The following is a 17657-nucleotide window of genomic DNA, read 5'->3' on the forward strand; positions in this document are numbered from 1 at the left end:
TTTCAGCCAGGTGTGTAACCAAGAGGGAAGAGTTAAAATTAAGAATGTGAGGACAAAATAAATGTATATATTTTTATGTTTGTAGTTTATTTAGAATATATTTAATTATCCCACAAAATAACTTGAGATTCACTTGCGAGTGCAGTTAAACGGTTTATTAGGAACAATCAAAGCTGAATTTTTAGCATCATTACTCCAGTCACACGATCCTTCAGAAATTATTCTAATATTCTGATTTGCTACTCAAAAACACATTTATTATTATTAGGGGCCAAGCACCGAAGGTGCTTAGGCACCTATTGTATCCGTTAGCGTGATTTTTTTCTTCCTCCGCAAGTCTATGGCAGCCCATAGAACCGCTTGCGGGAAAGTTGTGAAATTTGGCACACTGATAGAGGACAGTGTCAACATTAACCATGGCAAAGTTGGAGTCTCAAACTCAAACTCATTAATGCCACCACTTGTCCAAAATTTCAATATCTTTATGCTAATAACTTTTGAACCGTAAGGCACAGAAGGAAAATTCTTTTTTCCTCTGAATCATTGGCTCATGCTGAGTCGAATGAACCCCAAAATTAAAAAATCGCAAGGTTTTCTTTTGAACTGTAAGCCAGAAATTGAAAAATGAATAAGGTTTAGTTAGACAGTTAGTCCGATTTTCACGAAATTTGCCTCAGGTCATTTTCAGATGATGCTGGCAAAAAGTTATGGAATTCAAGTTGAGTCATCCAACCGTTCTCGAATACCACGCGAACAAATTCTACGAAAAGCACGCAAAAATGCTTGTGAGGCTATAACTCTGCAAAGGTTTGGCGTATTGAGACCAAACTTGGTGTGTGTTATAACAGGCATATCCTGAGACTACCTGCATTGTTTCGACACAGCGCCACCTAGTGGTCAGGAGATATGAAAAATGCATATTTTTGCTTATAACTTCTGAATGGTTTGGCGAAAAATCACAAAGCAGCAGTAATATTGTGAAATATTATATATATACTGACTCCCAGCTTTTGAATGGTATAGTGTATATTATTACACTTGGAGTAAAACTGGAGTAATGATGCTGAAAATTTAGCTTTGATCACATGAATAAATTAAATTTTAAAATATATTCAAATAGAAAGCAGTTATTTTAAATAGTAAAAATATTTCACAATATTACTGCTGCTTTAGCAAATGCAACTTTCTGTTCTGTATTTTGGATCAAATAAATGCAGGCTCATGTGTCATGTTGAAATATATAAATGAACATCACATACCTGGCATTTCCAAAATGTATATTGTTTATGTGTTCTGAAGGACATACTTTTTTGAAGAGATGTTGAAGAGATGGGAGTGTGTGCCTCGCTTGGTCTTAGCTGTGTTCCATGTTCCTGAGTGGGCTGCTTATTTGCATTGGCTCGCTATGCAACAGGTTATTATTTATCTGAAATAAAAAAGTAAGCATGCTGTTTACACAAATAAACTGCATTATTAACATTATTGTGATGGTCACTGATTCTAGTAGTAATTTATAGGGAAAAAAAAGAACACAATTATCACATATTTATTGTCAGTGATATTTACAGCTTACTTGATACATTTGTTTTTTTACCTCACACGACTGCAAACATCAATGATGGGGTATAACACATTAAAAATATTTACACCAGAGCAGATATTCATTAACAGAAGCTTAGTTCCCTTTCAGTCGGTCACTCTCGACGCCACGTCGGTGACCGACGAAAATGGGATATCACTTCGATAGACCAATCTACTTCGAGTGTAAACTAAACGAGCCAATGCACATTGGCATGCAATTATTGCATCCAGCTGCCGCTGATCACAGCGTGAGTATAAGAAGGCAGCAGGTGCAATGCATACCAGCTTTTTGCTTCGAAGCCGAGCGAGAGTATCGTTCCGCTTACCTTAACTTTCGACGTGAACTGCGAGTTCAGCACGCTCTGGAAAGCTTTCTGTGTTGGCGAGACGGCGTTTCAGCGGCGGTCGTTCCAGCGTCGAGTGGTTTGCACACTTCAGGCTGCACTACCCCCTGTCGTGTTGCAAGCGGCCAGCTCCCCTGTGCGCCTCAGCACCAAAAGAGTATTTCCTGAGCGAATTTCCTCTAAAAGAGCTCCACGGGTGCGTCTTTATAAAGACGACGGATTGTCCTTATAAGGATGCCGTTTCACCCGTGCGTTTCTGGATGCGGTCGTTACCTGGCACCGGGTGATGGTCACGATCGCTGCCTCACGTGTCTGGGCGTTAAGCACGCTGAGGTGGCTTTCGTGGACGAGTCATGTTCTCACTGCGGGAAGATGACCGTCTCAGAGCTGCGAGCCAGGCTCCGCTACCTTCAGGGGGGCGGAGTCCCGCTGCCGCTGCCGCGATTTGGGGCTCGTTCTGGCGGCCGACAGACGAGAACCACTTCCTGCAGTAGCACGGGCGGTTTGAGGGTTACAGTGGTGGCAAACCCCGCAGGGAACCAACCCTCTGGGGACCACCACTCCTCTTGCACCTCTGATCCAGTGGAGCAACCCACGGAACGCGCTGGGCCCTCTACAAGGAGCGTACCAGTGGTATCCAGTGGGCCTCCCCCCGACCGGATGTCGATCTCAGCATCGGAGGGAGAGCTGTCGGATGAAGATTCGGCTGCGCTGCCGCCCTCAGGGATGGTGGCAAAGCCTGAGTCGGATCCCGAAATGGCAGCTATGCTTTCCCGGGCCGCCGAGATGGTAGGGCTCGAGTGGAATCCTCCACCGCGTCCCGAGCCATCGAGGCTGGATGATTGGTATCTCGGGGTGGCACGTGCTGGTTCTCAGCGCCCCGCCCCAGTGCCTTTCTTCCCGGAAGTGCATGATGAGCTCACAAAGTCGTGGACGGCACCTTTTACTGCCAGAAACCGGCCAGTGGGCTCCTCCTCCCTCACCACCCTTGATGGCGGTGCAGCGAAGGGGTATTCGGCAATCCCGTCAGTGGAGCGGGCGGTAGCGATGCAATTGTGTCCTAAGTCCGCCTCCTCCTGGCGTGGAGACCCGGTGCTTCCTTCCCGGGCCTGTAGGCACTCGTCTGGTCTGACCGGCAGTGCCTATGCGGCTTGCGGGGAAGCTGCTTCCGCCCTTACACGCCATGGCGTTACTGCAGGTGCACCAGGCTAAGGCACTGAAGGACCTGCACGAGGGTGGTCACGATCCAGAAGTTCTGAAAGAGCTTCGAACCGCCACTGACCTCGCGCTCCGAGCGACGAAGGTCACCGCGAGTTCCCTGGGTCGTGCGATGTCCACGCTTGTGGTCCAGGAGCGCCATCTCTGGCTGTGTCTGGCAGACATGAGGGACACCGACAAGGTCCGGTTCCTCAATGCCCCTGTGTCCCAGACCGGCCCCTCTTCGGCGACACGGTTGAGAGCTTTGCCCAGCAGTTCTCGGCCGCCCAGAAGCAGACTGAGGCGATCCGACACATCCTGCCCCGGCGGGCAGCTGCTGCCTCCACCCGTCCGCCGGCCGCAGCACCCCAGCCTGCTCGTCGCCGAGGGCGGGCCCCCGCGTCCGCCCCCCGCTCCCGCGCCGCAGCCGCAGCAGCCTCCAGCAAAGCAGCGTCGTGGAGCCGGGCGTGGGAGAGAGCCGCCCCGCCTGTCCAGGCCCCCGCCAAACCTGGTGGTAAACGCAAGAGCAAGTGGCCCTGAGACAGGCGACCCAAAGATGGAGGGATCTGCTCTTCAAGAGATGGTGAACACACCACTCCTTCCCCCGGAGGAGGGCTGGGTGGAGAATCTTTTTTTTCATTTTTTTTCCCGCCGTTGGCCTCACGGCCGACGGTACCCAAATTCTCGACAAAAGAGCATTTTCCCTCATCTCTGGGTCCCAGGAGGGCACGGAGAGTTGCGGACGGCCAAACACCGGACCTCACTCATCCTCCTCCTTCGCCAGATGGCAGCAGCGGGCGGTTCGAGAGCGTCAACAAAGGCCCTACTCACGCACCCTCTGCCACCCCGTGGAACCAGGTGAGCCCTGCACCCCACACTCGCACCACACTCAGGCCTGCTCACAAGCCGCCCGAGATGGGTCCCTGTGTTCCACCTCGCTGCCCCACTGCGGGTACGGCTGTGGTTCCGTTGGTCCCGCTTGTACGGTTTCTAAGCGCCTGGTCAGCGCTACCCAGCCCGTCTCGCTGGCTCCTGCGGACCATCAGCCTCGGCTATGCGATTCAGTTCGCCCGGCGTCCCCCCAAGTTCAGCGGTATCCGCTTCACTACAGTGAAAGCGTCCGATGCCCCTGTTCTGCGGGAAGAGATCGCAGTCTTACTGGCGAAAGACGCGATAGAGCCGGTCCCTTCAGCCGATATGAGGACGGGTTTTACAGACCTTACTTCATTGTACCCAAGAAAGCGGTGGGTTACGACCGATCTTGGATCTGCGAGTTTTGAACCGGCCCCTTAATCGGCTACCATTCAAGATGTTGATGCAGAAACGCATCTTCGGGTGCGTCCGTCCCCGAGATTGGTTTGCAGCGATCGACCTGAAGGATGCGTACTTTCATGTGTCGATCCTTCCGCGCCACAGACCTTTTCTGCGGTTTGCGTTCGAAGGACGGGCATATCAGTACAAGGTCCTGCCCTTCGGGCTGTCCCTGTCTCCCCGTGTCTTCACGAAAGTCACGGAGGCGGCTCTTGTTCCACTCAGAGAACAGGGTGTTCGTATTCTCAACTATCTAGACGATTGGCTGATACTAGCACAATCTCGGGATCAGTTGTGCGAGCACAGGGACCTGGTGCTCCGGCACGTCAGCCTGTTGGGCCTTCGGGTCAACTGGGAAAAGAGCAAACTCTTGCCAACGCAGAGGATCTCTTTTCTCGGTATGGAGTTGGATTCGGTCGAACAGACAGCACGCCTCACAGAGGAACGTGCGCGGTCGGTGCTAGCCTGCTTGAATACATTCAAGAGCAGGACAGCGGTCCCACTGAAACTCTTTCAGAGGCTCCTGGGGCATATGGCGGCCGCAGCGGCACTTACACCGCTTGGCCTGCTACATATGAGACCGCTCCAGCACTGGCTTTATGGCCGAGTCCCGAGGGGGGCGTGGAAGCGCGGCACTCACCGGGTCCAAGTTACACCGGCCTGTCGCCAAAACCCTCACCCCGTGGTCAGATCTTGCGTTTCTCAGGGCAGGGGTGCCCCTAGAGCAGATCTCAAGGCATGCTGTGGTTTACACGGATGCCTCCACCACCGGCTAGGGGGGCCACGTACAACGGGCAGGCAGTCTCAGGGGTTTGGACGGGCCCGTAGCTGCAGTGGCACATCAATTGCCTAGAGTTGTTAGCAGTGCACCTTGCCTTGATCCGTCTCAAAGGTCACTTACGAGGCAAGCATGTGCTGGTCCGAACGGACAACACAGTGAACCGTTGCGTATATCAATCGACATGGTGGTCTGCGTTCCCGTCGCATGTCACAACTCGCCCGCCACCTCCTCCTTTGGAGTCAGAAGGTTCTGAGGTCTCTTCGTGCCGTTCACATTCCAGGCCTGCTCAACCGTACAGCCGACGAGCTGTCTCGAGCAATGCTCCCAGGAGAATGGCGACTCCATCCCCTGACGGTCCAGCTGATTTGGAGACGGTTCGGAGCCGCTCAGGTAGACCTGTTTGCTTCTCCAGAGACCGCTCACTGCCAGTTGTTCTACTCCCTGACCGAGGGAACTCTCGGCAGGGATGCACTGGCACACAGCTGGCCGCGGGGCCTACGCAAGTATGCGTTCCCCCAGTGAGCCTTCTTGTACAGACACTGCAAAGTCCGGGAGGACGAGGAGCAAGTCTTGCTAGTGGCGCCGTATTGGCCCACGCGGACCTGGTTCCCCGAGCTGGTGCTCCTCGCGACAGCCCCTCCTTGGCCGATTCCTCTGAGGAAGGATCTACTGACTCAGAGACGGGGCACCATTTGGCACCCGCGTCCAGACCTTTGGAAACTCCATGTCTGGTCCCTGGATGGGACGCGGAGGTTCTAGGTGACCTGCCCCAGGAGGTAGCGCACACCATCACTTCGGCAAGAGCACCGTCTACGAGACACGCTTACGCCTTGAAGTGGAACCTGTTCGTCGAGTGGTGTTCTTCTCGCCGAGAAGACCCCCGAAGATGCCCGATTGTGGTTGTGCTTTCCTTTCTGCAGCAAGGGCTGGAGCGAAGGCTGTCTCCCTCCACCCTCAAAGTCCAGGTTGCCGCTATTGCTGCGTACCATGACCCCGTGAATGGGAAGTCTTTAGGTAAGCATGACCTCGTCATCAGGTTCCTTAGAGGGGCCAGGAGGTTAAATCCTTCCCGGCCCCCCTCCATACCCTCTTGGGACCTGACTCTGGTGCTAAAATCACTACAGCAGGGCCCATTCGAGCCTTTGCATTCAGTCGAGCCAAAGTTTCTTTCATTGAAAACTCTGCTCCTGCTTGCACTGGCCTCCATCAAGAGGGTAGGGGACCTGCACGCATTTTCGGTCGACGATTCGTGCCTAGAGTTTGGGCCGGCTGACTCCCAGGTAATCCTGAGGCCCCGGCCCGGCTACGTGCCCAAGGTTCCCACTACACCCTTCAAAGACCAAGTGGTGAACCTGCAAGCGCTGCCCCTGGAGGAGGCAGACCCAGCCCTAGCTTTGCTCTTTCCCGTCCGAGCATTGAGATGCTACGTAGACCGGACACAAAGCTTCAGGACCTCAGACCAGCTCTTTGTCTGTTACGGAGGCCGGCAGAAGGGGAATGCCGTCTCTAAGCAGAGGATGGCCCACTGGATTGTGGATGCCATAGCCCTGGCTTATCAGGCACAGGGTGTGCCCTGCCCGTTCAGGTTGCGAGCTCACTCGACAAGAAGTGTTGCATCCTCCTGGGCGCTGGCTCGTGGCGCCTCGCTGACAGATATTTGTAGAGCTGCGGGCTGGGCGACCCCTAACATGTTCGCTAGGTTCTATAGCCTTCGTGTAGAGCCGGTATCCTCCTGTGTTCTCACCTCAAACGGGTAGTGGCACCGAGAGGCCCCGGTTAGTGTCGGCTTGCTAAAACCGCTCCAGAGTGTCCGTACTGCAGACCCTGTTGAGATCCTCCATCACCCTAGGCAGCTGGACGCGGCGGAACGTCCGGCGCCAAGCCTTCATGATGAATCCGTGAGAACCATGGAAGGCTGGGTTCCATATTGAGACTTAAACGGTACTCATATGTGTATAGTCCACGGTATAGCCTTAGAGCCCGTGTTTCCCCGGCAGACTTCTGCCTTCCAAGAGGGTTTTAATCACCTCAAATTTCTCCATATACACCTAAACGGATGCTATGTGTGTATTTGCTCCCGAGACCTCCTTCGGGAAGGATGGGGCTTCCGCAGCGTCCCTGTTCCAAGTGAACGGGTACGTTTTCCCAGTGTTATCCAATCTCACCCAGTAAGGTAGTGCTTTGACAATGGTGAGTGGAACTACTTGTTCCGAGCCCCGGCCTACACCTAATAGGGGCGCAGGCGGCTCGCACAGGGCACTGGAAGGGGCAGCACCCATGGCGCTTTGGTAGGGATCCCATTTTCGTCGGTCACCGACGTGGCGTCGAGAGTGACCGACTGAAAGGGAACGTCTCGGTTACGTATGGTAACCTTCGTTCCCTGAAGGAGGGAACGGAGACGCCACGTCCCGTCGCCATGGTTACTGTACCGCCGCTGAGCTGCCGGGTCTCCGGCTCGGCTCCTCAGTGAAAAAACTGGTATGCATTGCATCTGCTGCCTTCTTATACTCACGCTGTGATCAGCAGCAGCTGGATGCAATAATTGCATGCCAATGTGCATTGGCTCGTTTAGTTTACACTCGAAGTAGATTGGTCTATCGAAGTGATATCCCATTTTCGTCGGTCACCGACGTGGCGTCTCCGTTCCCTCCTTCAGGGAACGAGGGTTACCATACGTAACCGAGACGTTACATTCTTAAACACACAAGCATGCTTTGTATATGGGCCTATACAATATATATATAGTTATCAACATATATGGCTATATTCGTGAACAGAGAATAGCCTATCACAGTAAAGTTTTGTGTAATCATTCTTACTGACATTAAGCTAGCAAGATTATAACTCATATTACTTTTATATCGTATTGCTGTCTATGTTATAGAACATAAAAAAACATCCTGGCATCGTGAAACATTGAGATGATGTAAATGAAACTTCATAATGTTTCACCTGATTATACATTTAGTCAGGAATTATAGTTTGGAAAAAGTCTAACTAGTAAAATGTGTACAAATTATATGAAAACTAATACAAGTAGATTAATAATAAAAGTCTTACTCATGTTTATCTCTGCTGGGTCAAGCCACTTTTTTCTGAGGTAATCCAAATCTTATTGAGGTGTATTATGTCTTATTCCTCTCAGCGCAAAGTAAACAGTAATATTTAAAAACCGTGAAGTACAGTCTCACTGCTTTGTTTGCTGTTAGTGGGCGTTTACCCGCTGCAAGCTTCATGTGGACCATTATAATATCTATAGCACGCTTGGCGCGTGGGCATGGTCGCATTGGATATATTGAAGGGAGACGTGAAAGACTGGACATCGCATTGTTTTCATGTGGATTACTTTATCACAGAATATTTGTTTTTGATAAGACTTTCTCAGTTTAAAAGTAGACATGTCAAGCTTTCTGTAGCTCTATCTCTCATGTCTCTGTGTTGAGTATTTGCTGAGTTACAGTTCATTTTAATGACGCGTTTATAAAATGAAGATCACGCAGAACCAATGCGGCAGACAGCGCACTCTGTTTGTTTTCTTTATTTTATAAATGCACAAAGTTTTGTTGTTATTATGTGTGTATACAAATAAAAGTAGACCCTTTACAGATTCGATTGATGTATTGCTCTTATCTGTACGATCAAAACTGAAAATGTAATTTCAGTTCTTTTCGGTCTTATCAGAAGAATTCGCCACAAAACGCGTATCCGTGTTAGTCGACTCCAGAGGGTTAAATAGCCTAGCTATGTTTATTATAATGTTTGTAAACATTTCACGTCGGCATTAGTAGGGCTGCACGATTATGACAAAACTCATAATTGTCGATTATTCCCTTGAAATTGTAATCGCAATGATTAATTATGATTATCACAAATTACATTGAATGATATTTATACCATTGTGTGATGCAACTGCATGCCGTATTTTTATATGTATTTTTGTATTTTGTATTTTTTATACACATAGTGAATTTTAACCATGCCGCAAACCTTTTAAAATATTTTGATAAATTACTGAAAAAAAAAAACGTTTAAACCGTTTAACTGCTTGTATTAATCGGTCAAAATTCATATGGTCGGTTAACGGTTAACCGGTTAAAATGAGCATCTCTATTATAGAGTGTTTCTCTCTAGGCAGTTATGGTTTGTAAATACTAACTTTATAAACACAAGCTGTTATAAATTATATAAGAACAATTGAACGTGCTAAAGTGACATAATTTGTACTAATGGATCCATCCCAATACTTGCAGGAGGCATGATAGTTTCATAAACTTTTCATAACAGATTTCTTGGTGACAACTATCATTCTGCCACTTAACAAATGCAACATATAATATTGTCAGATATCTCAGAGTATCATGGTCATCATAACATTTCCCATCTACTTTATTATCCCTTTTAAGATTAAAACAAACAAAATTCTGATTGCACCATTTCAGGCCTTGCCATTTAAAGACTTCCATAAGCTGAGAGCAATTTTCTGTCTTTCTTTCTTTAGCAGTCTTCCAGTAAAGTCTTTCGTCTCATTCCTGTGCTGCTATTTTAATTCTTTAATTCTCAGGTCCTAATTAGAATCGCTGACATCCAGGTACCTTGACACCCCAGATGTGACTAATATGCAGTACAATCTGAGATTAATATTCCACTGTTATAAAGCCCATCTGAAAATGAAGTGAAAATATTGAGTGGGAAATATTCTGTGGTCTGTGCTGTGCACTTATTAATTTCACTATAGGTGGGCTACAGGAGCTGTTTAAGACTGTATTGAAGTCTTATTTTTATCTCTGATGCATAGTTTAATGCAGGTCTTCATAAACGCGCATGGCTGCAGGAAGCTGGCAGAAAAAAGGTGCTGCAAAATACAGTAGCCTGGTCTGCACTTACAGTAGATAAAACTACATTTGTTTTAAAAAAAATTGCTGTTTTGAACTTATGACAATAAAGTTTGAATGCAAATGGAAAAAGATTTTACAGTTTTGTATTTGTGGATACTTCTGAACATATTAACATTATATAAAATTATTAAATTATGTAAAATAAATTGATCTGTAAAATAAATTGTTTAATGATGTTAAAAGCTATTTTGTGCATTTCCCGTAGTAGATAAGAACATTTTCATAATTATGAAAAATTCATAATGAATTTCATGAAATTGATTAAGTTGTTAAAGTTTTATTAATTAATTGTGTAATCAAATGAAAATGTAACAATTAATTTACAACAAAACATTGTTTTTTTATATTTGTCAAATAAGATGCTGCACAACTGAACTTTGTAAATTAAAACATGGATAAAAAATAATTAGTTGGATGATATATTATTTTTATTATTATTATTATTATTATTATTATTATTATTATTATTACTACTTTGAGTAATGCATTTTATTTTTTATACAATAGTAATATATTTCTGTCATACTTACTTTAAGTTAAACCAAACATTTATTTTGTCAGTTTGTTCTTTGAGTTGAGTTCGAGTTTGAGTGTGTATTTGATCATGGTTGATTTTTAAATCAAATGGTGAAAAGCTTGTGATGTGACTCTCAGAACATCTCTGGAGATGAAGTTCATGCAAACTGTCCACATATATTGAGATGGCAGATGCTGAAAACATCATGAGCTTCACATGTCTTTGAGTTTGAATAGTAGACGAAACTACGTCACACAGAGATGCAGAACATGCAGACTTATTAGCAACATGCACTGACTGGCTGTTGTAACATATATTTCTGTTGTGTGATAGGCTGTTAGATTAATCCATATTGAGGACAAATGTCCAGAGTTTATCATCATTATTAACATGAATTTTACTGCAATCTTCTTGATATGATATAGGCTAGTTTATCGTACCATATTTTTAGGCCTGATAATTGGCATTTTCTGTTTGATGTGTTTCTATGCTTCCTTTGATAAGAGCAAATATTTAAATCAGTATTTTACATGATTTATTTTTGACCTGTTACATACTACTACTACCACTACTACCACTAATAATAATAATAATAATAATAATAATTCTTTACATTTATATAGCGCTTTTCTGGGCACTCAAAGGGCTTTACATAGAAGGGGGTAATCTCCTCAACCACCACCTGGATGATGCGACGGCAGCCATATTGCGCCAGAACGGCCACCACACACCAGCTTATTGGTGGAGAGGAGACAAAATGATGAAGCTAATCAGCAGATATGGGGATGGTTAGGAGGCCATGATGGTCAGAGGCCAGTGGGCGAATTTTGCCAGGATGCCGGGATTACACCCCTACTCTTTTTCGAAGGACATCCTGGAATTTTTAATGACCACAGAGAGTCAGGACCTTGGTTTAACGTCTAATCCGAAAGACGGTGCTTTTTGTCAGTATAGTGTCCCCATCACTACACTGGGGCGTTAGGACCCAAACAGACCACAGGGTGAGCACCCCCTGCTGGCCTCACTAGCACCTCTTCCAGCAGCAACCTAGTTTTCCCAGGGGGTTTCCCATCCAGGTACTGACCAGGCTCAACCCTGCTTAGCTTCAGTGGGCAACCAGTCTTGGGCTGCAGGGTGATGTGGTTGCTATACTAGATGGGTCTTTAAACGTCTGTTTAATTTTTTTTTTAATTTTTCATCTGTTTAAAGATAAATTCTCAGTTGCTTATGCTAAAGCCAAATTTTGTGTGCAAAGCTGCTGTGATCTCTCTCTATGTGTCTTCTTTATTTTTATGTGTCTTGTGTTTATACTCCTTTCTTTGGCAGTCTCTCTCATCTCAGTGGGGTGGAAGGGAATGAAGTTTAATTAGCCAACAACAGGAGTGCCGGGTGAATTGGAATATTAGAGAATCTAGAATTTCAGCTTTGGTTGAGATGTTGGAAAGGACGGTTCATCCCAGGTTACACACATGGCATCCAGTGGGTCTCTGAAAAACCGAGTGCTGCCAACAAAAGCTTTCTCTCACACACTAATGGTCCTCTCATTTCCCTTAGATTGTTGCATGCTGCATCACAGACGAGTTGCTGTTTCTTGTTAGGTGGTGCAGCAAATAAAGGACAACATTAGCATTTTATAATGAGCCATGCCTTTGATGGGTTCCCTCTGAGAGACAAGGGATTCTGTTCATTCTGTTCAAAACAACAGTAATCGTATTGTATTATTGCAGGGTCCTTTACTAGCTTTATTAATAGGGATGGGTTTGATTACTCAAGTTCCTCAACAGCATTGATCAACAGGAAAAATACATTTATTCATTTTTTTAAATATTGTGTGTTTATATCTAATCTTAAAGTGAAAAGCTAGAGTTTAAGTATAAATATGGACAATTCTCCACATTTATACTTCTACTCTAGCTTGTCATTTTGATTTCACTTTATCTATAATTTTATTTTGGTTTGCTCTTTTAATTCAGTATTATTGGATTAGTATTGATGAAATTCTTGTGATTATCCTTTGTGATTATGGATAAAAGCATAGGGTGACCATATGCGCCGTTCATATGGGACACCTCCCGGCCAGGATTTTAATATTGCCTAAAATATCCAGGTTTTGGCTGTTTGCAGGTTGATCGTTGTGCGACATTCATGAGAGCTAGAGAGCAGAGCAGACGGCTCCTTATGCTTTCGGATCGCTGTCGCACCTGCTGTCTTTTTTTTTTTCTTCCTCTTTTTTTTTTTTGAGGCGCGACGCTTCAAGTCAAACGAACGAATGAACGATTGAACACGTGCGCATATTTGCATCACTTTGATTGTTCCCTGTAGATCTCACCTTCTCACGCGCAGCCCCACGATTGGTCGATTATGTATAATACCTGCATGTTATTGGTCAAACTGCTTTGGATGTTTTAGGCAATATTAAAATCCTGGCCGGGACGTGTCCCGTATGAACGGCTCATATGGTCACCCTATAAAAGCACCTGCTAAATTATTTAATGTGAATAAAGCTGGTCATGCTGGTCTTTTTTGCAGGGTTTCCAAAGCTTGCTGGAATTCAGGTGTTGTTTAAATTGTACACAAATCTTTTTTTTTCCTTCAGATCAGTGACTACTTCAGGTAACTCTTATAGCTTTTTTATTTTTATTTTTCTCTCACACACACACACACACTTTTACTTGGCTATGTAAATGAGGACATACCATAGACCTTTACTATTTAACTTCCTTTGGTCGACAAAGTCATATAAGAGTACACAGTGTTTCCCACAGACTTACACTCTATCCATATATATGCAAATTAGAGCGGGAAAAACAGAGGTTTTCCTGGTAATGGCTGTACACAAGGCAGTGCTCTGCTCACAAACGCTGCTTTACCAGACATTACGTGCAAGATGAAATGAAAATGACATCCAAATTTTTCTGAAGACAGTCAGTTTCCTTCAGAAGTACAGTGATATAAAACATCCCCACCGGGTCTCGATTTTGAAACATGCAGTGCTCATGTTTATTCAGTGAAGACAAAGCCTTTTAGAAAATCTATTTGTGGTGGTCAGTTTTGATATTGAGGTTGGCCACTACAAATAAATCAATGTATGGGAAACACTGAACAGTACATATAAGAGTAATAAATTTGAATCTGTAAAGGGTCTACTTTTATTTGTACACACTCACAATATCAGCAAAACATTGTGCTTTTGTATAATAAGAAAAAAAGGTTGCGCTTTCTGCCATCTCTGTCTCCGCAGTCTTCTTTCTGTAATGCGTCACTAACTGAAACTCAGTGAATACTTGACACACAGACATGAGAAATGTGCCCACAGAAAACTTGAAGTGTCGTCTTTTAAATGAAGTAAGTTATATTGAAAACAAATATTCTCTAATAAAATAATCCATATGAAACCAACGCAAGGTACAGTCTTCCTTGTCTGAGCTCATTATCTGTTATGTGGTCACACCCACACGCAGCACGTGCTATTCACAGTAATCATCGACGTGAGATATACGAACATGTAAACACCCCCTCAACTCCGTAAACAAAGCAGCAACTTTTCGTTTTTGGAAGAAGAAGCGCTGAGAGGAATAAGCCTTGTATTTACCTAAGAAGAAGAATGTAATGTGACGTGCGCTTGATTCAGTGGAGGAGATCATTCTAATGAGTAAGTGATTTATTCTTACTTATATTAGTGTTATTGTGGCAAAAACTTGTACACATTTTACTAGTTGGACTTTTCCCAAACTATAATTCCAGAGTAAAATCGAGTGCACTATTTTGAAATATTTCATTGCATCTAAATGTTGTATGAGGTGAGGATGTTTTTATGCTCTTTGATGTAAAACACAATACGATAGTAACAATACAAAGTAATATGAGTGTTTACACTGTGACATGATGCATGTTAATAATTTAGTTTTTCTGATACAAAATGTCCTTTTTACTGTTTGATAATACATACAGATCATGTGTGTGTCTATGACTACAAATATCGTGTTTTTTTTATGAGTTGGCAATATTAGTGATTGCTAATGTAATAATATAGTTGCTTCTGATATCAAATTGCTCTTTTTTTTTTGAGTCCTGCTGATTTTCTCATGAGTCTCTTCAAACTGTTTATGTCTAAAAGTGCTGTACCAACATCAGATGTTCAACTACATTAGGGTGATATTCTTTATGAACGTGGTAAAATAAGCTCCATGATCTGGCTTTTTTTTTTCTTGAATCCATGGAAAATAAGCAGCAAACACCTTGGAAAAAACAGGTATGGTTTACTTGTTTCAACAGTTGAACAGGATCTGTTTTCACAAGAGCACGAAGTCTGTACAAGTCCCTGTGTTTAGATCATTGTGCTCAATGATGTAACTTTGACTCTCATTATGTGTATTTTGATTATACTGTGTTGTAAATAAAACGGAAACAATAAAAACAAACTACAAAAAATTATTTTAATCTCCTCATGTTCTTTCTTACCTGCCTCACAGTCACATTCTCACAGTTTAGGTGCTTTGTTGGCATGACAAATATTTGCACAATCGTATTGTCAAAACATTGCAGCGTTGCTGCATACAATCAAAACAGTGCAAGAACTGTGGCCACACTGATGGGCCATTAGTGGAGGGCCCTTTGTCTCTAAGGTGTGAATCACATAAATATTCATGGTCGTTGTCACTCCCTCGCATATGGCCTTTCTAACACAAAACATGTTTTACAAAAGTTAGATCAATATACTGTTTTCTGTGAATGAGTGTGCAGGATGATTTTTCACATCATTTTGGCTGCATTTACACTGCAAATCTGAATGCCCAGATCAGATTTTTTTGGGCCATATCCTATATTTTTGATGACCCGATTATACCTTTTAAAAGTGACCCATATCCAATATCTGCATTTAGACTACACAGGCTTAACTTGAACAATGCTTAATGTGGCTCAATGCATTAGATATTGACCAAACTCTGTAAACACTTTATTAATAAAACATACTATGAAAAGCAGATGAATCCCGAATATGAATGCAATGATTTTAACTTATTGACAGAAAGATTTTTAATGTGATAGTTTTATCCTTACATCAAAATCATTAATTACAACTGATAGTTCATGATTATGTAAACATCCAGCAGTCTAGGTGTTGAACTTGTGTTACGTCCATAGGGACGTCTGTGTATTTTCATTTGCTGGTGTAAAATGTAGTGCTTGTCTTGGTATGTTTTCTGTTGTGCTTCTGTTGCTCCTCCTATCCATGTCACAGGTTGGGAGTGCCACCTGAATTGTGTTCCGGCTCATTAAGGTGTGGGTGGAGCACTATATAAAAGACCCAGAAACGTCCAAACAGAGAGAGACTGTCATCTCCTGGTCTCAGCGCTTGTCGCTTTTAGTGTGTTGTAACTTGTTGGGTTGTGTGCTAACTTCTATGTGAGTATGGCAACTCTGTGTGAACAGTTGCCATTAAATAGTTGGAGAGTGTTACAGTAAGCCCCTAGTTATATGCAGCTGGGCTGTGTTTGCCTGTGTGGCCAGTTACCTTCAAGATTCTGTTTGTCAATGTTGTTCTCTTTTTATTGTGAGATTACTTGTAGGGAGGAGGATGCCCTTTAATTTGAGATCATATTTTCTCCTGTGTTTAACTAGAGAGGGATTAAGCTAAGAGTCTCTTTTATTTTAATTTTTTAATGCTAGGTAAGGTATTTTCAGAAACCCTCAGTTAGAGTTCCCTTTGTTTGTTATTTTGGCTATTTCCCATCCTGAAACCTTATGTTTGTATCCCACTGATTAATTTAAAATAAACCTTGTATTTCTTTTTATATTTAAAACTGGTGTGGTGATTTGTGTTTGTCCTGGGACCTGGAGACGGGAGTTCTCTCACCCTCTCCCCGCAACTTTGTTTAGCTTTTTTTCCTGCCCCTAGATTAGAAAGGGGGAACATAACACTTGTGATATGCATATTAGTGGTTCTGGGTTCTAATCTGCTTTCGTATAATTTTTTTTTTTTTGGAACAAAAAGAGCGTGAATAAATAATGACAAGATTTTCATTTTTGGGTGAGCTGTCCCTTTAAATCCATTGTGCGTGTCACATCTGTTCCTACTGTCTTCTTATTATTGTAACGAATATGAAATATCAGATTTCTCCAAATATTAAAGTTGTGTGCTCCTGTCTGATTGTCTGATCTGTGGCTATACTTGAACAAACGTGTGAAATGAAAGACAGAGATGGCTCATTGGTCATACCTGATGAATGTCACTTGTGCTTAGAAGGAAGCTATGAATCAGAAGTGACCCTTATAAGAAAGTGTGCTGGCTGTCATTCACTGAGAAGGATTACCACATTAGGGACCACAAGCATTTAGCACAGCTGCTCTAATTATTCCCCTTTACCTACAGTATCACTATGAGTCATCACTAGCATGCCTATTACCATGCCACTAATGATGGAGATTGCATAGTTTATAAAACATTATTATTAACATATTTGTGAAATATTCATATATCCTGCATAATTCCTGTTGATTAAGTTTCTTTGCCTAACCTATGTTTGTTTTTATTTTGTTAACAGGATTCTGGCCACAGCAGGAGCCCACATGAATATTTCATTAGACCTGCGCACGCTGAGGGCTGTGAGGGTATTACGTCCCCTTAAACTGGTTTCTGGCATTCCTAGTATGTTTATGGTTCTATATGAAGTTCTTAATCACACATTGTGTTGTTTCAATTGAAATGAGGAGTATAACACTGCCTCCTAATCAGGTGCAAAGTGACAAAACAAGACATAAATCCAGTCACAACTGCAACAAGCTACATGAAAGGCATTTACTTTGTTGCTAGGTGTCTAATTATCAGGGTAGCTGCACAGAGAAATCTCATTGGTTCAAAATTCCACTCCATGTACCTGTAATTTGTCACATCGCACTTGGTTAGGAAACAGTGTTATAGTTGTTCTTTTACATGTGGATGCTGTAGTGTTACAGTTTTTCCACATATAAAAAATGAATAGTACATTTTGATATATTTATGTGTAGTTGATAGATTTATTGATATCTAT

General features: G+C 43.7%; 1 protein-coding gene across 1 annotated transcript in view; it reads left to right on the forward strand.

The window, feature by feature from the left end:
- LOC109091950 (probable voltage-dependent R-type calcium channel subunit alpha-1E) overlaps window positions 1-17657 on the forward strand; it is a 144125-nt gene that overhangs the window by 80717 nt on the left and 45751 nt on the right. The window contains 1 exon segment of the mRNA XM_042761890.1: window positions 17172-17275. Within this exon segment, the coding sequence (XP_042617824.1) occupies window positions 17172-17275 (104 nt within the window).

The sequence above is a fragment of the Cyprinus carpio genome, chromosome A8 (assembly GCF_018340385.1).
Source record: "Cyprinus carpio isolate SPL01 chromosome A8, ASM1834038v1, whole genome shotgun sequence".
Taxonomy (NCBI): domain Eukaryota; kingdom Metazoa; phylum Chordata; class Actinopteri; order Cypriniformes; family Cyprinidae; genus Cyprinus; species Cyprinus carpio.